General features: G+C 55.3%; 8 protein-coding genes across 8 annotated transcripts; 3 read left to right on the top strand and 5 right to left on the bottom strand.

Moving 5' to 3' along the window:
• Positions 1 to 117: 117 nt before the first annotated feature.
• Positions 118 to 2,260, bottom strand: DICSQDRAFT_110628 (NCS1 nucleoside transporter family; the record flags this gene model as incomplete). The annotated part of the gene is made up of 10 exons (XM_007369031.1): positions 2,194 to 2,260; positions 2,012 to 2,143; positions 1,853 to 1,956; positions 1,499 to 1,794; positions 1,163 to 1,440; positions 1,090 to 1,112; positions 629 to 1,034; positions 495 to 575; positions 316 to 444; positions 118 to 264 (listed from the first exon to the last, which is right to left on the bottom strand). The coding sequence occupies exons 2-10, from the start codon at positions 2,129 to 2,131 to the stop codon at positions 118 to 120; spliced, it is 1,584 nt and encodes a 527-aa protein (XP_007369093.1). The 5' UTR covers positions 2,132 to 2,143; positions 2,194 to 2,260.
• A 477-nt stretch (positions 2,261 to 2,737) lies between these two features.
• Positions 2,738 to 3,982, bottom strand: DICSQDRAFT_173225 (Aldo/keto reductase; the record flags this gene model as incomplete). Its single annotated transcript, XM_007369030.1, has 8 exons — positions 2,738 to 2,894; positions 2,952 to 3,001; positions 3,057 to 3,185; positions 3,246 to 3,312; positions 3,370 to 3,574; positions 3,630 to 3,721; positions 3,785 to 3,872; positions 3,934 to 3,982. The coding sequence occupies 8 exons, from the start codon at positions 3,980 to 3,982 to the stop codon at positions 2,738 to 2,740; spliced, it is 837 nt and encodes a 278-aa protein (XP_007369092.1).
• A 1,084-nt stretch (positions 3,983 to 5,066) lies between these two features.
• On the top strand, positions 5,067 to 9,533 carry DICSQDRAFT_139625 (FAD-binding domain-containing protein). Its single transcript, XM_007369029.1, has 10 exons — positions 5,067 to 5,295; positions 5,357 to 6,204; positions 6,274 to 6,345; positions 6,402 to 6,793; positions 6,876 to 8,168; positions 8,230 to 8,510; positions 8,570 to 8,648; positions 8,701 to 8,820; positions 8,875 to 9,068; positions 9,133 to 9,533. The coding sequence occupies exon 2, from the start codon at positions 5,471 to 5,473 to the stop codon at positions 6,074 to 6,076; it is 606 nt and encodes a 201-aa protein (XP_007369091.1). The 5' UTR covers positions 5,067 to 5,295; positions 5,357 to 5,470; the 3' UTR covers positions 6,077 to 6,204; positions 6,274 to 6,345; positions 6,402 to 6,793; positions 6,876 to 8,168; positions 8,230 to 8,510; positions 8,570 to 8,648; positions 8,701 to 8,820; positions 8,875 to 9,068; positions 9,133 to 9,533.
• A 671-nt stretch (positions 9,534 to 10,204) lies between these two features.
• DICSQDRAFT_139624 (alpha/beta-hydrolase) lies at positions 10,205 to 11,467 on the bottom strand. The gene is made up of 5 exons (XM_007369028.1): positions 11,206 to 11,467; positions 11,079 to 11,147; positions 10,949 to 11,018; positions 10,709 to 10,892; positions 10,205 to 10,660 (listed from the first exon to the last, which is right to left on the bottom strand). The coding sequence occupies exons 1-5, from the start codon at positions 11,387 to 11,389 to the stop codon at positions 10,259 to 10,261; spliced, it is 909 nt and encodes a 302-aa protein (XP_007369090.1). The 5' UTR covers positions 11,390 to 11,467; the 3' UTR covers positions 10,205 to 10,258.
• A 704-nt stretch (positions 11,468 to 12,171) lies between these two features.
• DICSQDRAFT_182729 (WD40 repeat-like protein) lies at positions 12,172 to 17,306 on the bottom strand (the record flags this gene model as incomplete). The annotated part of the gene is made up of 10 exons (XM_007369027.1): positions 12,172 to 12,595; positions 12,653 to 12,770; positions 12,829 to 12,920; positions 12,974 to 16,025; positions 16,081 to 16,212; positions 16,264 to 16,350; positions 16,402 to 16,695; positions 16,746 to 16,857; positions 16,909 to 17,028; positions 17,086 to 17,306. 10 exons carry the CDS (start codon positions 17,304 to 17,306, stop codon positions 12,471 to 12,473), a joined length of 4,353 nt encoding a protein of 1,450 aa, XP_007369089.1. The 3' UTR covers positions 12,172 to 12,470.
• Positions 17,307 to 20,066: 2,760 nt separating this feature from the next.
• DICSQDRAFT_173220 (uncharacterized protein) lies at positions 20,067 to 20,684 on the top strand (the record flags this gene model as incomplete). Its single annotated transcript, XM_007369026.1, has 5 exons — positions 20,067 to 20,133; positions 20,203 to 20,218; positions 20,273 to 20,321; positions 20,367 to 20,419; positions 20,477 to 20,684. 5 exons carry the CDS (start codon positions 20,067 to 20,069, stop codon positions 20,682 to 20,684), a joined length of 393 nt encoding a protein of 130 aa, XP_007369088.1.
• Positions 20,685 to 21,703: 1,019 nt separating this feature from the next.
• On the top strand, positions 21,704 to 22,205 carry DICSQDRAFT_139623 (uncharacterized protein; the record flags this gene model as incomplete). The annotated part of the gene is made up of 1 exon (XM_007369025.1): positions 21,704 to 22,205. A coding segment is annotated over one exon (305 nt), but the record flags the coding sequence as incomplete, so codon positions are not given.
• An 865-nt stretch (positions 22,206 to 23,070) lies between these two features.
• Positions 23,071 to 24,002, bottom strand: DICSQDRAFT_173218 (uncharacterized protein; the record flags this gene model as incomplete). The annotated part of the gene is made up of 4 exons (XM_007369024.1): positions 23,071 to 23,121; positions 23,195 to 23,710; positions 23,776 to 23,904; positions 23,964 to 24,002. 4 exons carry the CDS (start codon positions 24,000 to 24,002, stop codon positions 23,071 to 23,073), a joined length of 735 nt encoding a protein of 244 aa, XP_007369086.1.
• Positions 24,003 to 25,977: the final 1,975 nt, after the last annotated feature.

Below are 25,977 nucleotides of genomic sequence, written 5' to 3'. Positions count from 1 at the left end.
GCCTGACACCCGTACAGATAATTCCTGACCTGACGATTTCTCAGATTACTCCATTATCGTCGCAAAAAGGAAGAGAAACAAGGGAGGAGCAATCTCGACTATGGTCTACAACTTACTCTACACCGATTCCTTCGATTCCGATAGCGATATACCGTCGCTCTCTGATGTATTCTGATTTTGGTCGGTGATGGCTTCCCCGATGAACGTTTCTCTCGCGGGGAACATTAGCGATAAGACAGAATAAACAACCAGAGAGGCGAAGAACTGTTTGAACATAAGTATTGCACCAACGGTCTGATAAGAAACATCACGTACACCGAAAAGCCATGCGAAGTCAAAGAGCTTGAAAGTGCCACCAATCCGCACCGCAGGGTTTATAGCGGCAATTAGACCAGGTATATTAGGAGGAACCGCCACGAGAATCGTGACAACTGCCCTCCAATTCTGCGCATTGTCGTGAGGTCGAAAGCAACCGCATGTAATTCTGTACTCACAAAGCCATACGTGTACCGGTAACGTCCGTACGGACGATACATTGACGGCACGTCAACCCTACAGTGATGGACGATCCAATACTGAAAGATTTTCAGCCGTGTACATCGTCTCAGTCTTCCTCGTGGTTACTTACATCTGCAACCATTATTCCTGCAAAAGGGCCCAGGAAAACAGTGTATCCGTTCATGAACGAAAGGAACCCCTTCGCACTCGAGAGAATCTCCCATGGAACGAACGCCCATGGTGCGACCACTGCAGTGATGATCTGCCCGCGCTTGATATTGATATAGCGCGGGAAGAGCACGGTCATGTCGTTGGCAGCGGAAATGGTATTCGCAGACACGTTCGTGCCTAGAGTGGCTAGCGCGAATGTCAAAGAGGCAAGAAAAGCCGCCGCGCGGTTGTCCCAGTGGTCGATCAGAAGCAGGGGGTTCCAAAGGATCTTGCCGTAAAGGACGGTTCCCGCAGAGGTCACAGCAATCCCGATGAATCCAACGAGGGTGAAAGCGCTAGGGATTATGAGCAACTGAATGTATTGCCTGACAATGAGGCTGTAAGGACCGTATACCTGCGTATAATGAGGACACCACCCACGCTCGTTCGTTCTTGGCATAGCGCTGCACATACGGATGAGCATCGGTTTGATGACAACTGCGTACGTACTCACCGTGAAGTCTGGGATGTTGACCGCAAGAGTCGCGTAGATTCCCAGTGCGCTGTTCAGCGCGGTCAACCATGCATAGGACAGGGCACTCCCAGATAGTGAGCTATGCTGATCCATGAGATCCCGACGGGTTGGAGCCTTGACGAAGGCCCAAATCAGTATAGCTACCCAAGCCGGAGGCACGATAAACGCCTTCAACATGAAAAGCCATCGTATGCGCTGGGGCGACACGAACATGAAGGGCTGCAGGAACAACCAGTACAGGAAGAAGCACAGAAGTCCTGGATATCCAGTATTATTAGCAGCTAAAATTGTTCAAGACCGCTGTTCGGATCGTACCTGATGTAGTGACGTTTGCACCCGGAGGGAGATGATTCGGCATCCGCGCAATGGACGGCCATATCGCTTTGAGCATCTGGTATACACACTGCGACCCCGTGTATGCTTGGATGCCCAGCCAAAACATAGAGAGCACCATCCGACTGATGACGCTGAAGTAACTAAACCAAAAACCGAAGGACGACCGTAAAAGCACAGGGAACCCGACATGCAGCCTTGCTCCAATCGTCCCGTTCAGGACCATTACAATCGAGATGATGACATGCCCGACCGCAATCGCGAGGAGGGCCTGTCGCCTGTATCGGGTTAAGGAACGTTTCAGCGACTGCTTCAAGGCGCGAGGTCGACACTTACCACGACAAACCTATCGTGAGCATGCTAGACGCAAGTTGCCAGACAGCGACATTCCACGCATCTGAAACCCAGTAGGCAACGTAGTTCAAGGTAGACCACGTCCGCTTGGTCACAACGGTCAGATGCTTGCACATTGATATCTATGCCAACCTCGCTCACCTTCTCGGGCGGTACAGGGTCCATATCCTTATTCGACCATCTTCCGCTAGGCGCAAACGTGGACGGCTCTGGCTCAAGTACCCAAACGGAGGGATGCACCCAGTTGGAAGACCTCATCATGATGGTGTAGTGCTGTGATAGCGCATCGGTGCGCAGTCCCTAAACGTATAGAAGAATCCTACAAGAGACTGCAGATGCCATTGGCTCCAGTGTCCGGTGTGGGCCAGTCACCCTCCGAGCACAATCGGGCATTACTCCCAGTGTGTAATGGATTACCAACTCCAGTTCCGATTGCACACGCCTGCTCACAAGGTTTGAAGCTAGAATCGCCTGATCAGAACGTATAGAACGCATAGGTGGGATGCCGTTGTAGGATCCTCCCGAAGAGCGGAGTCATCGTGGCAGAGAGCAAAGACCCGTGAAAAAACGACCGCTCGCGCTAATAGAGACACCGTAAGTGAAGCAGCGCCCAAAGCCTAGGTACCAGAACTCGGACCACCGCCTCCGGTTTGTTCGTACGGGCAGAGCGAGGCTGAGCGGTCTAGACTGTAGGGCATTGCACAGCGCCATAAGGAGTCTTTCAAATTCATAAAGCATCCAACTGGATACCGCAGACAACAATAGTAAGTGTGATGCCTTCGAAGCCACCACGTATTGCACACAATAATTGGGTCTGATCAAATGCATTTCAAACAATACCGCCCCTGGCACGCTCGAGCACCAATCTCAGTCAACATCAACTGGGTTCCAGGTAATAGTGCCCTCCTTGCCACGGTCGAGAGCATCGATACGAGCTACGTCCTCTGCGCTCAGCTCGAAGTCGTAGACATCTGCGTTGCTTGCCACTCGAGCAGGGTTTGCGGACTTCGGCAAGGGTGCGAAACTGAGAGAACGTCAACTGTTAGCCTGAAACGAGCATGGTAGGCTGAAGGAGGCGTACCCGCGCTGCAGGGACCAGCGAACCAGTATTTGAGCAGGTGTTTTGGTATACTGCGGCGGAGCATGAGTGCTCAATATACCCGTGGGAGTGGGGGAAGGGGCAGACCTTCTTCGCGACTTCGAGGATCGCAGGAACATCCCACTGGGTCCGCATGAGCGGAGCGTAGGCCTCGATGAAGATGCCATGTTTGTTGCAGTACTCGGCGATCTCCTTCTGTTGGTTCAACGGTTGAAGCTATTCGTGGCAATGTGAGCAACACGCCGCGACGACCGCAGCAAGAGCGTGTTCTCTCACTTCGATCTGGTTGACGTCGGGAAGTTCCAGGCCGGCTTCCCGGATCTCCTCTAGGTGCTTGACGCCACTGTACATCGCTATGTGAGGAAATCCGACCCCACTTCCACGAATGAAAGAAGCTGACTAGTTCGAAACGCCGATGGAGCGGATCTTGCCCGCCTTCTTCGCCTCGATTAGGGCCTTCCAGGTAGCGAGGCGGGTGGGCTTGTCGGACATCGCGCTGTGAATCAGCATGAAATCCAAATAATCGAACCCGAACGTCTTCAGCGACTCGTCTACAGCGGCGAGAGTCTTCTCGTAGCCATGGTCGTCGTTGGTCACCTTCGACGCTGCGTGATCATGAGCGGCCAACCCAGTCCCACGCTTGACATGTGAAGAGCGTACTGATGTAGATTTGGTTTCGCGGGATGCCGCTCTCCCGAACAGCCTCGCCCACTTGAGCCTCGTTGCCGTACATACGAGCAGAGTCGATGTGACTGCGCATCAAACACAGGGTCGCCTGTCAGTCTATATGCGTACAAACAATGACATTGGCGTACCGGTAGCCAGCCTTCAAAGCTGCCAGGGATGCTGTCTTGGCATCGTCATTCATATAAACGCCAAGTCCGAGGAGAGGCAGTTCATAGCCTGGATCGAAAGGCTTCAAATCAATACGAGCACCAGTCGGATAGAGCGAGACAATACGTACCAGACCGCAAGCGTACGGTCGTATCAATTGCAAGGGGAGACGCCGTCATGACAGTAAGGATGATACCAACAAGAGGGCACGAAAGCGCGGGCGGATATTGCTGAGCGTGTAGTACCGCTTAGGCAGAAGCATCCCATAGGAAGTCGAGAGAGCATATATACCGCAGCCTACATCACGCGCTCGCTGTACACCGTTTGCAAGTTCTTTTTGGGTTACAGTATTGCACCATTTGTAAGCTCCTCCATAGGCGTTAAGCAAGCCATCGATGTAGGAATGCTCCACTTATGGCAAAACGTGATATATGGAGGCCTCATAAGCCGGAAGGAGCTACACGAGTTTGGACAACTCAGTCACCCAGCAACACTCTCAGATGGGGTTCGAAGATGTCCGTTCACTCACACGATAAACGGCACTTACAGGCGTTTTCACTGCTGCCATGACTGAGTCCTAAGGTTCCCCCCGGCGATGACAACAACCACCATGCCGTAATGTGAGGTGAACGCAGTAGCACCCGAACGCAAGCGGATCATTCAAGATTGCAGCTGGTGCGTTAATCTGCTTGATCCTGGGATCCCAGGTGCTGCGCAAGGGACTCCGACAGGAGGACGAAGACGTAGTGAGGCTTGTTCGCCAGATTGCGGGCGTCGTTCGGACGGGACCCTGTGGGTGAATAGCTAGGGTCTTCTAAGACCATGGACGTCGGATATTGGATGTGTCCCGTACTTGCCGCGGGACATCGACTCTGCGCTCCTTGGCCGACTTGGACCTATTCTCCCATGCGGATACCAGAAGGATGATGGACGAACGTACCTGATCTTGTTGGGGATTGATTTTCTCTACTCACTCCGATAACACATTCAGCTCTATCAGAGAGCAGGGCAAAGAACAGAACCCGGTGAAGATTGATCGAGGGATCGGTTGCTGGATTTTAGACGTTGTACTGAAGACTGCATTGGAACCGAACCCAGGGGCGTTGTTTTCTACCGCGACTAAGGAACGAAGCTGAGAGTACACCCGCATGAGGTCTGTAATAGATGAGGGAGAAGGCCGATAGCTGGCGCTCACCGTGATGGGCAGCGCACGCTTGCTTCTCCTCGCCGCCACCATCGTCGAGCCCGAATACACAGCGCCGCTTCTGCACCCTGCCACTGCACACACGGAAGCGTGAATATCGTTCTCCCGACCCCATGCTTATGAAGAGGGGCGCCAACTCCTTCGCTGCGAGCCTCATCACCGCTCGGGCCGCGTGGGGGATCAGCATCTGGAAGCCTTCTGGACCACTTCTCGCTCATAGACATAGCGGAAGCCAAGTCTTTGGTCACACCAGCGAATGGTCTACATTGAGCCAGACGCTTCTACAACGTACGGATCCCCATGCAGCTCTGACCGCCCGTCGCCCGCTGACATCTTGGATATCATGCAGTGTCTGCGCTCCATCTTTCCGTTCGCTTTCACCAGGTCATCGTCCACCCAGGGCAACAAGCAACTTGCCACAGAAACCTCAGCCTCAGCGAAGTCGTCGACATCACCAGCATCCATGGACATTCTCAAGATCCAGGGCACGATCCTCACTCCCGACTCTGGAGAGGCGTACACTGCGGCTCTTAAGCGGAATTCGGATCTATCCTCGCTCCCCGCCAAGTACGTCGTGCAACCCGCCGTGTACGAAGACATTCCCCCTGTTCTCGCGTACGCGACTTCGCAAACCCCTCCTATTGAGATCGCCGTGAAGGGTGGCGGTGCTCATTCGTCCACCTGGGCGAGCTCTGACGGAGGCATCGTCATCGACCTCAGCAAGCTGAACAAGGTGACCCTCGCGGAGGACAAGCAGTCCATCACCGTCCAAGGCGGCGCGTACTGGGGTGATGTGTATGAAGTCACCTCCAAGGCTAAGGTGGACGTTGTAGGTTCTCCACTCTGGTTCGTCGGTGTCGGGGGCTTCACTTTGGGTGGCGGATTTGGCCCTCTCACGGCTGAGCATGGCACCGCCGTCGACAACCTCATCTCGGCTACCGTGGTTCTCGCCGACGGTCGTATCGTGAGAGCAAGTCACAATGAGGAGCCGGATCTCTTTTGGGCTATCCGCGGTAGGTTTCAAACCTTGCATAGCATCTGCCCCCGGCTCACTGCGCCTTCTTGTTAGGCGGCGGTGGGCAGTTCGGGATCGTCGTGGAATTCGTCTTCAGGACCCATCCTCCCGCGGGTCCGATATCGTCCGGGATCCTCGCATTCCCCGGTACTGAAATCGACAAGATCCTTGCCATCATCCCAGTACGTACGGGTGGTTGTTGCGCAGCAGATGATCGACGATAGGCTAACTGTGCGCGTGTCTGGCCCTAGGAATGGAAGAAGACGCAGACGCCGAGGGAGCGTTTCACGATGAATTTTTCGCGCCCTGCCCCTCACTTCAAGGCATGTCTTCTGGCCTTTCCGGTTGGGATGCATCATGTTGATCTTTTCTCTCATAGCCATCGATTGTGATCCTACCCACAGTGCTTCACGACGCGGACGGATCGCGCGCGCAGGCTGTCCTTGCGCCCTTCCGCGACGGCGAAGTGAAGCCCGTCCTCGACAAGGTCGGGACAGTTCCCGACATGCTTACTGCTTCGCACGCGGCGGATGCCTCCTTGGCGACGGCCCCGCGGCGACTCGCCATCCGTGGCACGATGTTCTCGGACTTCTTCCCCGAACTCCTGAAGACTGTCTGGGATAGATGGGTGGCGTTCACCGAGACCAGCGAAGAGGTCCGCGGGTCTGCAGTCCTCTGGGACTTGACTGTCCCCGACAAGATGGCGGAAGTCCCGTCCGACGCCACCGCGCTCAAGCGCATGCCATACTACTGGATGGCTGTGCAAGGAAGGTGCGCGACCCTGCTCATGTCCCCGTGTCATGTCAGTGCTGTCGAGTTGAACAATCGAGCTCATGTTCTGTATCCATCGTAGGTCCACAACAGATGCGTCTGTACAGGCGTGCAAGGAGTTCACGGAGTCCATCGTGGAGCTCGTGCGCAAGAAGAACGCGGAGTTGTCCGGCAAGGATATCGGCTGGTTCCTCAATATGTGCCAAGGCCACGAGATGCCGGAGGACGTCTTCGGGGACAATTACGCACGGCTGCGCAAAGTTAAGGCCAAGTACGACCCCAAGAAGGTCTGGAGCAAGGGCATCGTCATCGAGCCCTTGGTGAACTGAACTGCCGAGTCCTCAAGCCTAGACGTATGTCTTCTTCTCGTCTTCCCGCACCCCGTCGGAACCTGGGCTTGTTTGAAGTGTCATCCCATTTGTACAGTAAAGGATCCTTAGCTCTCATGGCTTCTCCGCTGAATCTGTTGCTCCGGTTCTCATGGATGATTGGGTGATCGTACTCATCACGATGCCATCTACTCTTCGGGACCTTGAACCTGCTTGGGATCTCCTTCTGTTATCAGCCATCCTCGAAGACCACGCTTGTCGTCTGGTGAGACACAAGGGTGCCACCTCTGGCCTCTTGCAGCCTGCTCGCAGACACGCCAGCAGATGTTCAGGCGATCTATGGACGCCGCTGTGCCCGAGATCAGCTAGCGCTCTGCATCAAAGTTTGTGATTCATACAAAGCCCCGGTGCCAGCGGACTCCCAAGTGCTCCACGGCTTCTCCTCACAAATTGCCATCCGAGCCTGTGCGGGATGTCAGCGGGCTACCACGAGGACACCATGTATTCTCACCACTAAGTGAGCGCATCTTCGCGTCTTCGGTGGCGGCGTTGTGGCGGCTACGCAGCGACTGTCAATCCGCCCACTTGGTCGCTGTCCCATGGTGCTGTCTCATGTCAACTTACACAGGGGCTGATTCGCTGTTATGATCTCCAGCTCGTGCTACAGTTCCTGGCGAAGCTTTGCGTCAAATGCCATGTCGTTCTGTTATGTGACACTGGCGGAGCTATCGTCGCCGAAGATCTTGGCGTTTGCGCTCAGGCCCCGTACGCAGCGGTGTGCCGTAATCGCCTATATAGTGATGAGTTGTGAATGCCGAGTTGTTGTCAGATATCTTGACGTCGCTTAGGACTCGGCTCAGGCTACGACTCACCGGCCGGGTAGCTGACTCGTATCCCATCGCAATCTACCTCCGCTCCTTTCTTCACCTTCGTACCACCTACATACGTCTACGGCAGCAGCACCAGCGGAAGCGTTGTCCTTACGATGCCTATGCTAATCGACGTCGCTGAGCTCGCCGGCCTTGCGGCTGAGGGCGCCTTATACGGTCAGCTACTATGCTCTATTGAAAACGATTGCCGCTATTACTCACTCTTCCTGACTCATAGGTGTCTTCGTCTGTCTGTTCTGCGTGTGCAGCTATGACCTCGTACGGCGTCGTGCGCGATATGGCTCACAGCTTAGCTGGCCGATGATCACTGCTGGCGTCCTACTCATTCTCCTCGCTACGGCACGGTTCGCAGTCGATACTTCGAACGTATTCGTCGCGTTTATCCACCATGATCCTCGCTCGGCGCGCATAGCGTATCTGGCGGATGTCACTCGGCCGCTTTTCACGACCAAGCACAGTATACTTATCGCCGTCTTGCTTGTTGGGGACTCTTTCGTGGTCAGCTGAACATACATCTTCTGTCCGGATGCACCTAATCTGATCGAGGCTTGCTGTAGAACTATCGGTGTTGGGTGGTCTGGGGAAAGACTTTATGGGTTATAATCCTACCCGTCATCCTATCCCTTATTAGCGCAGGTATGGGAGGTTTCTCTTTCATAAGAGTGACGAGTCGCTAACGGGGATCTAGTCTCGGGTTCATACACAATGTGGGCGTATAGCAATCTCCCCAACCAAACGGTGCTTTCCGAAGCGACATGGTTGAAGGCATTCTTCTCTCTCAGTCTGGTTGCAAACGCGATCGCTACGTGTGAGTGCCAATTACATGTCTACTTGTCTCCAGCTACTTATGATTTTCGTCTAGCCCTGCTTGCATTCCGCATCTGGTATGTCGATCGGCAGATGGCACGGGTCACGGCGGAGCGGGCGCAAGGCTCAAGCCTCACCCCTATCGTCCGCATCATCTTGGAGAGTGGCATGATCAACGCGGCGTACCTCTTCGTTTATGTGATGACCCTCAACTTCGGCTCACAAGGCCTAGAGATCATGTCTGAAATGGCAAGTAGATCCCCCCCCCCAAACCCAAACCTTCCTTCGGGGTGTGCTCATGTCCATTGCACAGGCAACCCCGTTGACTGGCATCATCTTCTCAATTGTCATTCTCCGTGTCGGCCATCAGCGGCACGACGACAACTATTACACCCAGCATCCAAGTCGCACAATGACATGGAATATCGCGAGGAAGTCGGAGACAAGAGTCACGGGCCTGACAGGTACCACTATGACTGCGCTGACTGGGGCTGACTCGAACATCGAGGTTTATGTCCACGGAAATACCACATCGAAGGTCGACGATGAGACTGAGCTGCACTCGATCAGCACCGCGGCGGCTGTGTAACATTACAGCCAGAATCAGGGGGCGTTATGCCTCGGATGGGGGCATCAGAGGCTATCTCACGTGCATGTATGTCTTACACAATTGCTGTATAGTAGTCATCATATCTACACTACTTGCAGAAGCGCACAGCAATAGCATTAGTAGGTGCATGTGGACGAATCCAACACCACTGATAGCATGCTAGATGGGGAGGCCAGAGCCACGGGCCTTGTCTTTCTCCTAAATGTCATAAATGTTCGAGAGTGATATTGCTATGACGAATGGTAGCAATGGATGATCCATGATCCTCGACAAGGACTAGCGTGTTGCTGTTCCGAATCCCTTCTCTCAAGGCTTTCAGCCGGCGGTGAGTGGCGAGTTTATAAAGAATTTGGCGACCAATCTTGAAGTCCTTCCACTGTGGACTCGGATAGAGACTACGCTACCCGTACGGGATGCAGACACAGCCGTGGACTCTGTCTTAAGCCGCTCTGTTCAGCGCCCAAGCCAACAGCTAGCCGACGCTGGGACAAGGAATCCGTACAGGATTCTCCATGAGCTCATCGCAATGTTCTCCGTGCGTTTCGTCGAAAACAGGGAAATTCGCTGGGGGAGTGATCGGTCTAGATGTCCTACAAGCTACTGATATTAGGAGGTGCCCGTCTTTTCAAGGGTGTACACAGAGTCCCCGCATGCTACGGTTTCGGCAGGCGGCGTTCGTGAGGGAGGTCGCGGCGTAGCCTCCGTGGACCATACACAGAGTTTCTACACTACTTCATGGCACTTGGAACACCCTGAAAGCTGAAATTCAATGTGATTCATCTGAACAGTACAACATGTGATACACCTTCTCGTCGAGCGGTGTGTATTTTCATGTGCAGAAAAGCGTGCCGATGTAGATGCCCTCGTAAGGACCAAGATGATCAAGGATATTGCTTTCTGCAATGTTCGGAACCTGGGAAATAGTGCACTGAGGATCCGTAGCATCGTCATCTCCGGGGCATGAATAGGCCTCGCCGGGGCTGACGATGTGAATCTCGCCATGTGGATGTTGGAAGCCAAGGAAGCGACCGGGGACGATAGGAACAGGATCCTTCTCGTTGTCGATCCGGACAAAGTCAGAGACTTTGGAATCGAAGAGGGTGGCCCATGCAGGGTTTCCGACACGAGGTGTGCCATAGGTGACAGCCTTAACGTGGACGCTCGAAGGCAGGTTGAGCGTAAAGAACAAGGCGTCGAGCTCAGAGAGGGCGCCTCCCAGAGAGTGGCCGACCTGGTTATATGGTTGGAGAGACGTTCGTAGATGACTCTAGACACTTACGGCAATGACGGTTGAAGCACCTGACGAGGACAATTGCTTCTTAACCTCATCTAGGATTATGGTGGCTGTCTTCGCGTGCTCGTTCGCGAAGCCGCTGTGGACCTGGACATCCGAAGATACCCCAGGGAACAGGTCACTGTTGAGGTTCTCCATGGGAATGTCGACGTCCGTCAAGTCTGATAGGCTATAGATAAGATTGGTGAGTATCACCCGGAGACAAAGAAGCTCAATATTACGCACAACTGCGTTGGGTCCGTGCCCTCGTGTGCCACCACGACGGCATTCTGGTCGGGCCAGTAGCCGACGAAGTCTGGGAAGCGGAATCACAAGGGTAAGGGGTCATATAACCAATCTGGCGCACATAACTTACACAGCTGGACGTCGTTCCCATCTCCACCAGTAAGCGACGGCTCGAAGTCAGCGTTCGCAGCGCAAGCCTCTGTCGGCTTGCTTGTCAGTACTGGTCATCCGGGTTAAAGGTCAGAATAGTTACTCACCGCCACAATTCCATGGTATGATCTTGCTCGAGTCGCAGTACGCTGCCCTCGCGAATTGGGTAAAAGGTGCGTAGCTAGCGAGGGCGGAAGCGGAGAGTTCGGTCGCGTCCCGGCCCTTGAGTGCCGGAAGAGCGGCAGCACTGCCAGCGAGAGCGAGCAACGTGGTAGAGAGGAAGCCAAACATGTTGATAGCAGGCTTGCAAGTCTACAAGTAGGAGGCCCTGGGTGCGAGGGGTCGCGGAGAGGGCGGCGGGGCACGGACAGACGTCGACCGACAAGGTATGGTCGACCCTCGACAGCAGACTTATAAGAGCGGCGACTGCGTACATCAGCGAGCCCTGATCGCCAAAATCCTTTGCGCGATTCGCGACGTTAGCATCGTAAATAGAAACATGTGGACTCGTGCCACGGCGTGAGCGCGCGTCGATGTTCCGCTGCGACAGTCGTGCGCAGAAGATCACCTCAGCATCTGACATGAGTTAGCCGTTCACCTAGCCATACGAAAATCAGGTTATCAGGGGCAATCGCAAGACGATTTGCTAAATGGAGGATTGCTTTGGAAAGGTTGGCCAATGTCGCTTCGTTATGACGATGTGTCACTCGAGCAAGCGGCAGCGAGCACATGGGGGCGTTACGCACAATGAATCTATGGGGGCACAGTTGATGCGATTGCTGATGTGGAACAAAGCCATGGTCCCCACGGGGTCACTAGACATCCCCGCATGTGTTTAAGCGGCTTCGGTCTGATGGAAACGGCTTGTGCCCTGAATTGTTGCACGCGCACGTCAAGGACTACTTAAGGTTGCAGCAACACTGGAAGAGAACGCACCCAGATTCGCAGGGAATCATGTCGCACCGAGAGGTGCATGTGTTGACGGATGCTGTGTGACTTTTGGCAGATCAGAGCGCCCGAGTCGTCCATCCGCGAAAAGCGTCAAGTAGTCGCTGATACTGTGGGTCCTTGCTCGGATAAGCACTTCAATATCACTCTCTCAGTATGCACGGGTATAGACAGTGAGAGGACACAGGCAGGCCACCGACAAGTCGAAGATTGAGGGCAGATTCGATGGCGACTCTGAGAAGTAACCGACATTATCTATAGACAGTCGTGATGAACAGTGAGACGACGCTGCTCCACCAAATCAGTCCATCCATGCATTACTCTCCGTCTCCCAACATCGTCTCTTTTGTCGTCGTTGTGAATGGCATAAATTACCGCCTATCCCTTGCCCCGTTCAGGTATCGCCATACGGCTGCCTATTTCCCTACAACCTGACAATGAGCTGCTTGATACCGGACATCCACAAGCCGATGTCATCCGTGAGCGAGCCACGTGTCAAAAGGTCCATATGAATCGCTAGCGCTGCGTCGCGATCATGGGCTTCCATAGCTAGATAGACAACTAGTCAGAATGGATCTTCGGCATGTGAAGGTATAGATGACATACCCCTAGTCAGCACCAGGAGCTGCTCGCACACCGGCCTTGACAGGGTCTCGCAGTTCAACGCATCGAACAGGGGGTTGATCCTTCGCTCGAGGTCGTCCACAAGTCGCTTCTGCTGTGGCTGAAATTAGACTGCGTCAGTCTCGTTCGTGATTGATAGTTGCATCTAGAGGACATACCGGCGTGACTTGCTTCAGCTGCTCGAGTTGCGACGTGATCACCTGGTACGCGGGACGGAGTTCGTCAGGTATGTGGCTCCGGTCACCAGGCGCTGTCAGGCACAAGTCAACTTGTCTGTCAAAAGGAGGATCTCAAGCGACTCACGGTATTTCGGTGGTGGAGGACCAGGCTTCGCGCGTGGCGGCGCCGGCGTACCGCCAGGCGTCACACCTCTCGGTGGACCCGCGAGAGGCGGCGCACCACCCGGTGGGGGAGGGTGCACGCCGGGCCCAGGCGGCTGAGCGAAGTGCTGCTGCACTTGCGGTGGGGGCGCGTACGGACCGGAGGGCGGAGGCTGCTGTTGGGGAGGGGCAGCGTACGGTCCTGAGGGAGGTGCGGGGCCCGCGCCCGGGGGCGGCGCATATGAGCCGGAGGGTCCGCCTGGAGGTGGGTACTGAGCATGCTGTGGGGGAGGTGGAGTCTGACGAGGAATGGGCCCTTGGGGCGGTACGCCGTAGGGGCCTGGGGGTCCGCGGTTGATGACAGGAGGGCCTTGAGGGGCACCAGAGGGCAAACGTTGAGGAGGAGGGGCGATGTGCGTTTGAGGAGGACCCACAGGAGGACCCGGAGGACCTGAAGGAGGACGGGCATGAGGGGGATAAGGTCCAGGACCCGGAGGGCCGGGAGGAGGCCCGCGTAGACCTTGAGGAGGGGGAGGAGGACGTTGCGTGACACTCCCTGGGCGCGGCGGAGGCGGCAGGTTGGCACCAGGTGGAGGAGGCGATTGAAACCCGGAGATCGTCGGAGAGGGCGCGTTGGGGAAGGGAGACGTGATCGCGGCGGGCTTCGCAGGGTTCGCATTGGCCGGAGTGCGTCGCGCTCCACCAATAGCGGCAGGTGCATCGTTCCAGCCACCAGGGTCGCGCTTAGGAGGCGGGGGAAGCGATGCCGAGGGGGTCGCAGTTGCACCACGAGCAGGCGGCGGAGGAATGGTAGCCTGCTGAGGCTGTAGCTGAACATGACCAGGAGCAGCACCACCATAGTAGCTGTTGTACGTGCCAGAGCCTGCCGGCTGGTAGGTCGGCTGAGGCTGCACGGCAGGCTGCGGTGGAGCATATGGTCCGGCGTTCTGGGACGACACAGCTTGTACCTGTGGCGCGTACGAATCGTAGACCGACGGTGCAGGTGCGGGTTGGGTGAGCACGGGTTGTGCTGCCACACCGTACTGGGCACCATATCCACCGCCGTAGGGAACACGAGGAGCTGCAGCGGGAGCAACTTTAGTGGGAACGGCAGGGCCAGCAGTGGCGAGAGACGTAGTGCGAGTAGGGACTTCGTTCGCGGCCTTGAGGAGACGGTCCCGACCAATCGTGAAGTCGTATGGGGAACCCGCTGCACCGACGTACTCTGACGGTACCAGCTTCAGGAAAGCAACGGCCTCCTTTACGAGCGCCTGCGCCGCGAGCAAGTCCGCGTACTCGAAGTACCTGTCGTACAGCCCGGACAGCTTGTACGTCCGAACCGTTGAGTCGTCGACCTCCGTCTTCAGGTTCAAGTCCTCGTCGACGTAGTTGATCGCCTTGCGGAACACAGTGACCTTCTCGATGAAGGTCTGCAGTGCAAGCGCGTGCGCAGTGTACAATGATCCATCCAGGTGGTCCTGGTCCGCAACGAGTCGCTTCTCCTCCTCCGCAAGCTCCTCGATCCAGATGTTCACAAGCCGCTCCAACCGCCCCGCAGCAAGATATGTCAGTGTCGCGTGCCTCCTCAACTCTACGCTCTTCGCCTCCGCATCCGGTGCGCCCGATGCCTTGATGACGTTCGATTGGAACTCAAGCCGCTGCCCAAGCTGCTCCGCCAAGCCAGAGAACTCTTCCTGGTTCGCGAATGTGCACAACACAACAAAAATCTCCTGCCATTCCTGCAGGTCCGCGTTCTGCACAATGTCGTCGAGGTCGTTCGTCACGATCGACTGGAACAAACGGAGGTACGGGAACGCAGTCGTGCGGCGCTCGAAGTACGCCTTCTGCGTGCGCGCAAGCAAGTCTTGGCCGCCCTTGACTGCGAGCAGGATCGCGTCCGCGAAGCGATCCGCAGAGAGGCATAGCGAGACGGCGGACTCGAAGTCTCCGAGGACAAGAGCTTTCGTGACAAGGCGGTCGGTCTCGGATTCGTCGTTTGGGTAGATCCTGAACGTGTTGTCCTTGAGCGTTTCCGAAGCGACAGAGGAGGGTCGCGAACCAATCGTAGCCGCGACGGACGAGTCCAGCGGGTAATTGTGATGAGGCACGCGTATGTTGTCGTCCTCAGCGCTGCGTGCCGTACCGATGCTTCCGAAGAAGTCGGCGGCAGCGTCGCCCTGCGGCGTACCAATCAGGTTGTCGTCTCCGAATAAGCTGGGCGCGGTTGTGGTTGACTCGCCGTCGGCTTGGCGGGTTGTACTCGTCTCGGACGCGCTGAGCTCGGACGGGGTTGCCTCGGCGCCCAACGCCGTCTCGTCCGTATCACCGTCGCCCTCCTCGTCTTCGGGCGTGGCTTCGCGCTCGGGCTCGGCGAAGGAGACAACAGGCTCGTGAGTCTTGAGATCGGTCTCCGTGACGTCTTGCTCGATTGTGACTTTCGCCTTCTCCGCCGCCTTCTTCAGATTCGCGACAGCCTCCCCGACGCGTGCAGCGATCTCCTCCTTCGAAAACCCAAGGAGCGTGATGAGCTCGTCCCTCGAGTTCGAGTTGAACAGGCTCAGCAGAGCCTTCCATGTCGCCGACGTCTCGTCCGCAGCGGTATTCTCCTGCGCGAGGTCCTTGAGACCCCCGCCTTCTATCGACTGCTGCAGCTTTTGTGCCCGCTCAGCGATTGTAGTCTCGGTGACGACCTTGCGCAGGTGGACGACGCTGCTCTGATTTTTGCCCTGTGCTGAGGGCAGGTTTGATACAGTGACAAGCTTGCCGCCGTAGCCGAAGGAGCTCGAAGTGGGACGACGAAGCCACTTTGGAGGATGCTTCAGTGATAGCGTTGCCTGGCTCGCGCGGGAGAAGCCGGGCGCACCGAAGATGTCAGAGGCATCGGGTTGTGGGGTCGCTGGGGGTACATCGTTGGCCTCGTTGGTGGACTGGATGGAGTGAATACCAATGGTGCCGTCGAAGAACGCGGCGGCGAAGAGATCGGGGTTGCGCGGGCACCATTGGACCTGGAATGCCCAATTGTCTGCAGAGGGAAGCTACAACCAGAAGTTTCAATAGGATGTGGCCGCGAGAGGATGTGACTGAACTCACCTCGCCGATGATCTCCGACGTCTGTGGGTTCCAGCACAGGGCGCGGTTGTCCTTACCACACGAAAGCAAGAGATCTGAATCTTGCTTGCACCATGACAACGATAGGACGCCTTTCTCGTGGCCAGTCAGGATCTTATACGAAAGTCAGGCGCGTCACAGGACCACATATGAGAGATTACATGCCTTCTCTGGGGCACGCGCATTGCGGAGATCCCAGACCATGATCACGGGAGATGCATCGTCTTCAGAAGATGTCACAAGACGGGTAGCCTATGATACAAGTCAGTCAAGACGCACAGAAGCCGGACGTTGTGCACGTACGTTGTCCGGGTGCCATGCCACATCGCTCATTCCTCTTCGTCCACCTATTGCCATACCAGGCCCTCCAAATCCTTGAATCCCGCCCATGGTCCCCGCTCCACCACCGTAAGCCAATGCCGCAACCTCACGCTTTCCTCTGAGATCCCAGACAACCGTGTATCCAGAGCTGCTAGCTGCTGCGAGCGCATACTGGACGTGGTGATTCCACGCTAGCGCGGTGATCTCATCGAGCTTCGTACTACGCGTGCCAGGAGAGTAAGGCTTGCTGGGGTCCTTGAGATCCCAGACGTAGATCTACTAGACGCGTTGGATCGTCGTTCGATGTTCCCTTGAATCACACTTACCTCGCCGTTCACTGCACCTGACGAGAACAGGTTGGTTTGGATGGGATTGAAGTCCAGTCCACGCACGGGTCCGGTATGTGTCTTGTTGCGAAGGATAAGCGATTCGGCAGGCCTACGTGATGTACTATAGCAAAGGACGCGACGCATAAGACGTTGCACTCACTCCGCATTCGCAACAATCTTCTCCGGATCCCAGATATCCAACTCTCCGTTTTCCATTCCCGCGACGATGAGACCGCGGGGACGTTCCGCATTGACGTACCCCCACGCCAGGCGGTTGAATCTAGGTTCGTATAGTCAACCCTCCGTCTCCGCCATCGTCGCAAATCAAAGCACACACCGTGAAGTAGTCGTAACAGTGCCTTTGGGGCCTGCCTGGCCTTCGCCGCCGAGATCGAATTGTTTCCGGTCGAGGAAGTCCGGGGCCCATATTTCGAGCTGCCCGTTATTGCTGAAGGATTCATCGAGTGCCCCCGCGACAGTACCGGTCGCCAGCGACGGCAACGATGGGGTGGGCGACCATGCGAAGGTCGAAGTCCTGTGTATTTCCTTGAGTTTCATCAGAGGGGAGGGCAAGTAACGATATTCGTGAATTCGCGCCCAGGCGTAAAGCACCGACGTGTCAGGACACGCAACCAGGCTCTGGCCAGTCCCCGGGTATTGCCTGTTTCGGCAGTCCATCCAGCGTCTAGGTCTTCAGTCGCGACCGCCATGCTACAGATTCCAACAGCCCGCGAAGTCCATACTGACAATATCTTTGAATTCAGGAGATGAGGTGATTTCATTGTTGCCAGTCATACCACTATGGACAAAAATATAATGGCTCCCCCTCATGACTAATGTCAGTGGGAGATGTATGTACTTGCCTGCGATCCTCTTCCGTAGTGTGCATTGCTCATACCAGTCCCTTCATTGGAGCCTTGGAGCCCACCTTTGGGTTCACCAAGATGGCAATGGATGTGAGGATCAAGATGACGAGGAATAAGGTACATCCTAGGCAATGACTTGTCGAGAAATCTGGGTAGCCATGCATCCACGGGGTGTGGTCGTAATTGATTTGGATAATTGAGCAGGGTACCGATCATGTGCAGCTAAGTACTAGCGACGGTCATCGGGGGAAATATTGGCCGCATTGCATCAAGCTCCGTTCCCCTCGACGTGCCAGTGGTGGCCAGGTGAATTTGACACATGGTAGCAATAGGCTGGGTAATTAGGGCTGACAGGGGGCTCGAACAGAGCCGATCTCTCCGGATTCCATCATCTGTTTACAAGGAAAGGAATGGGGAGCGCGCGGTCTTCGTCCGTGCTGAAGCTAGTACTGTAGCACGACGAGGACTTAATCAACTCAAGTCCAGATGCACCGCAACTGCCCTCATGACGTCATCGTATGTCTCATTATGGCAAGTAGTGTCCTCAGCGTCTGGGACCGCCGCTGTATCGTGCTCGCTCGTGCTCCTCTTGTTGCTCTCGCTGTCGTTAACCAAGCCGTCAGTGCGAATGTGCGCCATATCCTTATTGCAGTTTTCCTACTACTATCCCTCTAGCCGAAATCTTCTCAACTACAAGGCCCAGGGATACCGTCGCTTTGATTCGGCCGGGTCGACTGGCATACGGCGCCAACTGAGACGACGTTTCTCCGTTAGGTTGTCGTGAGCATTGTAACGAACACGAAGCTAGGCAGCTAAACCATTGCAGGCTAATATTTCGATTATTGCGAGTCTGGGAACACGTTATGAGCTGGGGTCTCAGTCCTCGTGCATCTGCAGACTTGCCAGCACAAGGTATCCCAGGCATTCTCGGGAACACGTATATTCTTCGCATACCCATGATTGTGGAAACGTTTTCTGGTAGTTGCGCGCTGGACACATGATGGGTTGGACTGCCTGATAGAACGATGACGCCGTCGTGATCGTAGTATCGATACTGGTCAGTGAGTGAATCGTGAATCCTGCTATCTGTTCGTACTTTCGTGCGGCTACCTCAGTTGAGCGCGAGAAGGAAAGGCTCGGTGATCTTCTCTCTGTTACAGCGAGTGGCGTTCATGTTCGCCCCCCACGATGCCTATAGATCGCTGCTACTTGACTTGATTTGCCCAAATCTTACCAGAAGATGAAACTCATTTGCATGCGGTCGCTGACTAACGTTGACTACGAACAGCTTCTCGGCTTCCGAATCGACATACATATAAAACGACCTCATCGTCTGGAAAGCTTAGGAGAGCCATTTCCTTCCGAAACGTATCTTTCATTCGGCACCTGGGGTGTTGTCGCTCTAAGGCCTCGGGATGTCGGACAACTCAGAGGCACAGGCCATATTCGCGATTTTGTGAGTGCAGTTCAGTGTTCGTTGGTGCACGCGATTTGAAATGCGACTCCTTTGTTTAGCTTTAGCGATTGCTGGGCATACGCTGGCTTGAGTCCGTACCTTGTAATTGAGACTGACGCTCCAGCTGTACTCACACCCAGAATTTGTGGCTTTTCGCAGCATTATTTGTTCACGATTTCCTCTTGACTCTAGGCAGCGAAGTCACTCTCTTTTGGATGGAATTCCGCGCATCCGGAGCTTCAATCCTCTTCCTCTTCAACCGATACCTTACTCTCACGACCCAAGTCGTGGGTGTGACTCCCATCCCAGTGTCTCCTGAAGTACGTCGTACCTTGCATGGCGATGTCAAAGTGAGATCGACTAACGTGTTCGTAGAGGTACGGCGATCTGGAGCAGTCCCGGGATATGTGGTCTGATCCATCCCTAGTGCTAACGCGGTGAATATCGGTTCTTCTGTGCTATTCGCGATGCAGTATCTCCCTTGGGCTAGTACGTCGACCACTCTTTGCTCTGCGTTACCCAGATGTTTGGACGAGGCTTCCTATGCAGTATTTTCTGCGATTAGATCGTACGCGTTGTGTGCACAGTCTTGCCAACGCCTCGTGTCAACATTCGTTTTCGTGCTTTCTGCGCTTCCCGGTCTTATGGATCTGCTGGTGTGTACCTCTATTTCAACACCATTCAGTCGGCAGCGAGACGTGACGGTTCATGCACTATACGCAAGGTCAACGCCTACTGGACGCACATAGTGAACGATCCGGCTGAGGGTGTCGTCGTTGTCCATACACTATCGCCGAGCACAATTGTCAGGTGAGCGCTCTCAATCTTGCCTTCAAAGGATACGCTTTCTGATGTCCTGAATGACAGATGTAGGTGGAGGCTTAATGAGCACATGTCGTCAGCTTAGACTGCCCGGTTTCAGTGACCGTGGCGATGCGGTGTTCTCTCATTGCTTCCGATATCGTGGTCTTGTATCTGTCATGGTATCGAGCACGCATGCCCGCGCAATCGCCCCTCCATCATTCAGGCAAGCCCACGTTCGCAAGCATCCTCCTTCTTGATGGTACGTCCTGAATCAAGTGTTTTGTCCTCAACGTCTCTGGTTCTGCATCTCTCTGACGCCGCCAAACAGGGACTGCTTACTTCTTGTAAGTGATGTGCCAGTGGTCGGTTCGGTCAATAATCAAATTCTCACGTTATAGAATGTTACTCATCCTGAACCTACTCCACGTCGCGTTCACTGTGTCCGCGGTGAGCTCGACCGTACTGTCGTAGTATTTGTCTGACGTTGAGCAGGTTGCGGATGTGTCATCTGGTCCGACGAGCGTGATTGGTACTTTTGAGCAACCGTACGTACGTGCGCATTCCGCCGAGACACCAGAATTTAAGTGCGATATCTCATCCAGATTTACTTCGCTCCTCATCGGGAGATTCCTCATCAGCCTGCAAAAGGTTCAGCGCAGGCTGTGTGACTCGACTAGGTCGATATCGCTGGGGGACTTCGCGTCCCAATGGCAGGGTTCGAGAAACACCGGTGACTTTATTGGGGCACTGGGAGCGCAGCCTTCGTTTCACGAAGACCATGAAGAGGCCGAAGAATCGGATTCGCTGTAGGCGAGCGAGTTCGGCGCACTGATCCGCAGTGATGTGTCTATGTGTACGTGTCTCAGACACATTTCTCTTCGGTCGTCGATCGATCCTCGGACAGGAGCCGTGCCCTAATACAATACGTATATATATTGTCAACCTACTAGAGGACAGACAACAACACTTTCTTCCCCACTCTGCTGCTGTCTGGCCTCCTAATGCATTCATCATGATCACTGTGGCCAACCAGCTCGGATTGTCGCAGGACTGTCTACCAGTCGAGGAACAGCACTTAGGAGTCTGTCCATCTCGGTCTCGTCCCCGCTCCGCCACGCGATCCGGCCTATCCAGCTGATTTCCGTCCCTGCGCCGCAGCCCCGCAACGAAGGTCCACCTTTATGCATGTTGTACAGTGGCGTCGACTGGGCATAACCCACAGCGACGCGACGGATGGGGTCGAGCTTTGGCATAGGACCCAAAGCCAAGCCAGTATTCGTGAGTGCGTCTTTCACGGCACCGACGGAATCTGCGCTCAGAACGCAAATGCACAACGTGTCGAGCTGAGCACTGACGAGCATCACCGGAGCAAAGAACCTGGTCAAGACGCCTCCGTTCAGGATGGTGAGCGCGAGGCCGCGAACGTTCGGTGGAAGGCATATGCGGCGAAGCAGCGCCTCCGAGAAGAGGTTGCTCGTAAGCCACAACTCCTCGATATTCTCTAGGAACGAGAGTTTGCGGAATTTGGGCCCAAGAAGGCTGGGAACGGCGGCCGCATCGGCAGCCTCAAGGCGGATCCAGACGCCCCCAGACCCTTCAGACTGCGAAGACGCAAGGACAAGTGACCAGTCCCACGGCTCACTCTCTTGAAGTGGAGGGTCGGATAGATAGCGGGTACGACGTGTGAGAGTCAGACGCATCCGCGTGAATGGTTGGCCTAAGGATAGGAGGGCGGTCGAGATCGCGTGCAACTCGTCGATCTTGACTTGCTCGAGCCGAAGCCGACACGTGGGTGGTAGCTGAAGGGTTGGAAAGAGGGTCTGAAGTGTGTATGCAATCGGGTGGCCTCGCAACATCAGGACGAAGATACGAAGACGAGGAAGTACGACAGTGGTTGTACCCGCCGAGAGAGGGGCAGGACTTGGTGGGGAGCGATTCCACACATGTGCAGCTCTTCCAGATCGGGACTGCCCGCCAAGAATTTGAAGAGATCTTCGATGCTCCAAATGGGGTCACTAAAGACGTAGTACCGATAGATAGTAAGAAACCTAAGTTTTGGAAAGATGTTGGCGGGCAAGAACCAGAGTTTCTCAAGGTACAGACAGCGCAGGTTCTCTCCGTGTCCCGAGAATAAGAGTACCGTGGGTTCCTTTCTGTAATTCGAGTCCGTGTGCGCGAGTGTGATCTTGCAATGCTCGAGCTCTGCAGCGGGGAGAGATAGCAAAAGAGAGAGCATTGAGTCCACCGCGTCCGTAGCTTCCGTGCCAATGAGGTGTCCTATGTGCAGTTGTTGGATGCGATGCCCTTCGTTCTTCAGCAACCGCCGCATCCTAGGTGAGACTTTCTCAAAGATGTTGACAGTCAATGGGCCGCAAGGGCAGCGGGCGAGATACCACAGCTTCGGGGTCCGGTGACCAAGGAACGACATGGCCTCGGACACCACAGACCACAGCGCCGGAGTCCCGAGGATGATGTTGCACCAGTGTTTACAAACCGTCGCCAGCTGTAGGTAGATACTGACGTCGGGGATTTCGAAGGGCCAGGGTCTCCCCTCTGTGTCCGTAGGGATAGGATTGCGTCGAGGCACGAACGAGAAGATGAGGATGAGGATTTCGGGGGGAAATAGATTGATAGGACGCATCGTGTTCAGGATGCTTTGGTTGGACGAGAGAGTCGAAAGCGCCAGTGTCTTCACCTGCCCAGGTTGTATCTGCTAATGAGGATAAGTCGCGCGCTTGATGGGTTCCTGTACAGCAAGCTCTGCCCCTACCGATGGATGATCTGCGATCCAGGTCTGTTATCCAAGCAACCAAGCCGCAATGCGCACAGAAGACTTACTCGTGCGCAGAACGTTGCATTGATCTAGGATCGACTTCCCGACCCTCTCGAGGGATTTGAGGGCGTCATCAGTGAGCTGAGATAGGTTGCTCTGCGAAGAAGACATCTTCATTGAGGTTAGTCGAGGTTGCAGCGGGCGTGGGTCGATGTACTCAAGTAGTCGACGGGCCTCGGCGGATGCACTATTCTGCACAGCATGGACGGAGTTCGAACTTTCCCACTAGTGACTTATGTCCGACATGCGTGCTTATCGGGCATGAAGACAGTGTAGCTTTCACGAACCAAAAGTCAATGTCTATAGAACCACTGTACTGGACCCCACATCCTTACTCGCAAACTAACAGGGCTGCCAATCGCCCTAGCTACGCTGGAAGAACGGGTTGCTCTGCCAAATGGCCAGCACAGTCGGCTAAGACGAACCAGTCAGCACATTCTCTCGTGACAACCGCGCGAGCGTCGACGACGCAAAGCGCCAAGCTCACCTCGTCCCAAGTGGCCACAAAGCTCGGCCACCTTTTCGCGTCCTCCAAGTACTTCATGATCCTCGCATACTTCGGGCCTCTCAGCAGCGCCAACGTCTTCGGCCCATCCCCCTCCTCGAACCTCCCGATGTCGTGCTCGAGCAGCATCACGATGCGCGCCAACAACGGTGCAGCAGCGATGTCCCCGATGCTCCATTCCCCCACCGCGAACCCACCCTTCCGATCGGCACCGACCGGCGGGAGGCGCACCTGCAGCGCCTCGAAGCCCGCGAGGAGGGTGCTCGCGGGGGCGCCATCCACGAAGTACGCGCGGAAGACGTCCATGAGCTTGTTGTCGACGATGGAGACGAAGATGCGCGCGTTGGCGCGGCGGATCGGGTCGGACGGGAGGAGGAGCGCCTCGGGGAATGTCTCGTGGAGGAACTCGAGGATGGCGCCGGACTCGACGAGCACGGCCGCCTCTGGGGAGGGCTCACCGGGAGGGTGTTTGGGGCCGCCGTACGTGAGCGCCGGGATCTGCACGGGGCGGAGGATTAAAATTCCATCCTCAGAGAGTGGGTTGCGTAGGGGGCGTGACATACCTTGCCTGTAACGGTGTTAATCTTCTTGTCGTACCACTCTGGCTTGTCCATCAGGTTGATGTTGACAGACGTGTAATTGGCCTTGGCTTGTTCCAGGGCGATATGCACCCGGTGGCAGTAGGGAGAATACTATGAACGCTTGAGATTAGCTTCGATCCACGAGAAGTCTAATACGAAGATTGGCGTACAACGTGAGTGTAGAAGGTGATTTGGCCGTTCTGAACCATGGTAGCGTGTGCTTGATCGATTAGATGACTGTAGGCCAACGAATGTCTGCTTTGGATCGTGTGTCGTTCAGCAGTTACACCTCCAGGTCTTTATACCGGCCACGAAGCGAGTGATCGCCATGGAGAATCTTGCCGCAAAGCTGTAGACCGCAGTGATTGTCCGATATGCCGCAAGACCTTCAGGAGGGTGCGGTAGGCGTTCAAGACTCCAAGAGTAAGATCGGGGATTGTGGCCAAAGCGAAGCGCGCACCCAGTGAATGGCCGCCCTTGTCTGCATTCAGCGGTCCACTAGATCTCCGTCCCAACAAGAGCCATCTCGGGAGTTGCATGTGCGGAAAGTGTCCATACAAGGTAAGTCCGAATCTGCGCTTCAACCAAGGGATCAATAGGTGCATGCGAAGTGAGAGCGGGGGTAGACTTGCCGACAGCAGGACTATACTCCGATCTCGGGGAAGGAGTGTATACTCCGCACCTCCCGGAAACGGGCTGCGGCAAAGTCCACTCGCAGCTCGCCTCCGGAAATGCCGAGGCCGTTGCCACCTTAATGCGAAGCAGCAGCGGACGGGCGGCAGGAGAATCGCACAGAACACTACATACTTAGTGCTTTCCGGTGTCTCCGACACACTGTGTGCGCACAGAACTTGATCGCCGATTAGCCCGCGGACTGGAAGCGCGGTGCATGCATACCGATCACTCCGATATTTGAGCCTTTAGGCTCCTGCCATTGCCCTCGAAGGCTGGTGCTTGAGATTTCGCCCGTCCTCTTCCTCTTCAAGCGTACATGCCGAAAAGATTGTGATTCTTGCCCGTATTAACGACCAGCGTTGTCGATGATGCGAATCCCGACATCCCAGACGTTGATTCGCAGATTCTACACGTCCTGTGAGTCCCTCGCGTGGCGGATGTCACGACTGCATAGATGTCCGAAAGCTCGGGGGCGGATTCCGTGAATGGGTTGAGGGGGCGGGAGGAATATGCACCCGGTGATCCGGTCTTTGCATGAGGTGGAGAGAATCGGTTTGTTATTTGTCACATCATTAGAGTGGGCTTTATGTGTGCGTGAGAGGAGCAGAGAATGTGGGTTGTAAGGTCTCGGGAGAAGTGAGAAGCACCTCGATGAACATTACGCTCGAGCGAATGGAGATGAAGGTGTAGGTAGGTATAAAGAATGCAAACCGAATGGGGACACGAGCACTCACCAAGGTCGCCTGAAACAGCCAATTTCTGACAGGACATGGGGTGGAGCACTGCAGCATCTAGCGTCGACGTTACAGAGATGCCGGGTCCACCAGGCTTCTGGTTAGCCAGGGGTACATAAGCAATTCACGCATGTACATACCTGAAAGCAGTCTGCTGAGTCCGATCCTGACAGCAGAGGTGGGCTCTGGTGGGAGGGTAGAGTCATCCTTGTAGAAGTTCGAGGGCAAGCGGGCACAAATGGGATTCGCGTTTGGCCGGTGTAAACGCGTGCCGTACATAGTACATACAATAGACCTTATATACACAGTAGAATAGGGGTAGATAAGGGCGCGGGTATCCGTCGGGGGGCGGGACCTGTGGCGCTCGTTCCGCGAGCTCGCCATCTTGACGCCAGGATTCCAACACATCCCCTCGAGCGAGCGCGGGCAACGAGCGAAGGATAACAAACAAATGGAACGGGGCGGGGATAAGGGAAACAGCGAGCAAGGAAGGAGGGGTTGTGTCCGCACAAATAAGGGATAACGTACGATAAGTCTAATACATCCCCTTAATCGGGGCATTTACCACGCTTCCGTCTCCTTCTCGGCAAGAAGCTGATCGGCGCTAACGGTTGCCGAAAACGCGTAATGGGCCTCTTCAGTCTTAAGCTCGGGGCAGTCACGCTGATAGTGGCCCTTCTTCGAGCACTTGAAGCAGGTGATGCGCTCGAGCGGGGTGCGAGGCTTCGTGTAAGCAGCAAGGGCGACTTCGGAGTCATGATGAGGCGGGTTGAGG

Source organism: Dichomitus squalens (genome assembly GCF_000275845.1).
Source record: "Dichomitus squalens LYAD-421 SS1 unplaced genomic scaffold DICSQscaffold_43, whole genome shotgun sequence".
Classification (NCBI taxonomy): domain Eukaryota; kingdom Fungi; phylum Basidiomycota; class Agaricomycetes; order Polyporales; family Polyporaceae; genus Dichomitus; species Dichomitus squalens.
The sequence above is the reverse complement of the archived record's forward strand: the minus strand, read 5'-3'. Positions and strand labels throughout refer to the sequence as shown.

What these genes read in the sequence shown, in the direction of transcription:
- DICSQDRAFT_139625 (XM_007369029.1), top strand. Translation starts at nt 5,471, where the DNA reads ATGGACATTCTCAAGATCCAGGGCACGATCCTCACTCCCGACTCTGGA.
- DICSQDRAFT_139624 (XM_007369028.1), bottom strand. Translation starts at nt 11,389, where the DNA reads ATGTTTGGCTTCCTCTCTACCACGTTGCTCGCTCTCGCTGGCAGTGCT. An exon ending in CATACCATGGAATTGTGGCG is followed by an intron (nt 11,148 to 11,205) that starts GTGAGTAACTAT and finishes GCAAGCCGACAG; the next exon opens with AGGCTTGCGCTGCGAACGCT. An exon ending in GGCACGGACCCAACGCAGTT is followed by an intron (nt 10,893 to 10,948) that starts GTGCGTAATATT and finishes TCTTATCTATAG; the next exon opens with CCTATCAGACTTGACGGACG.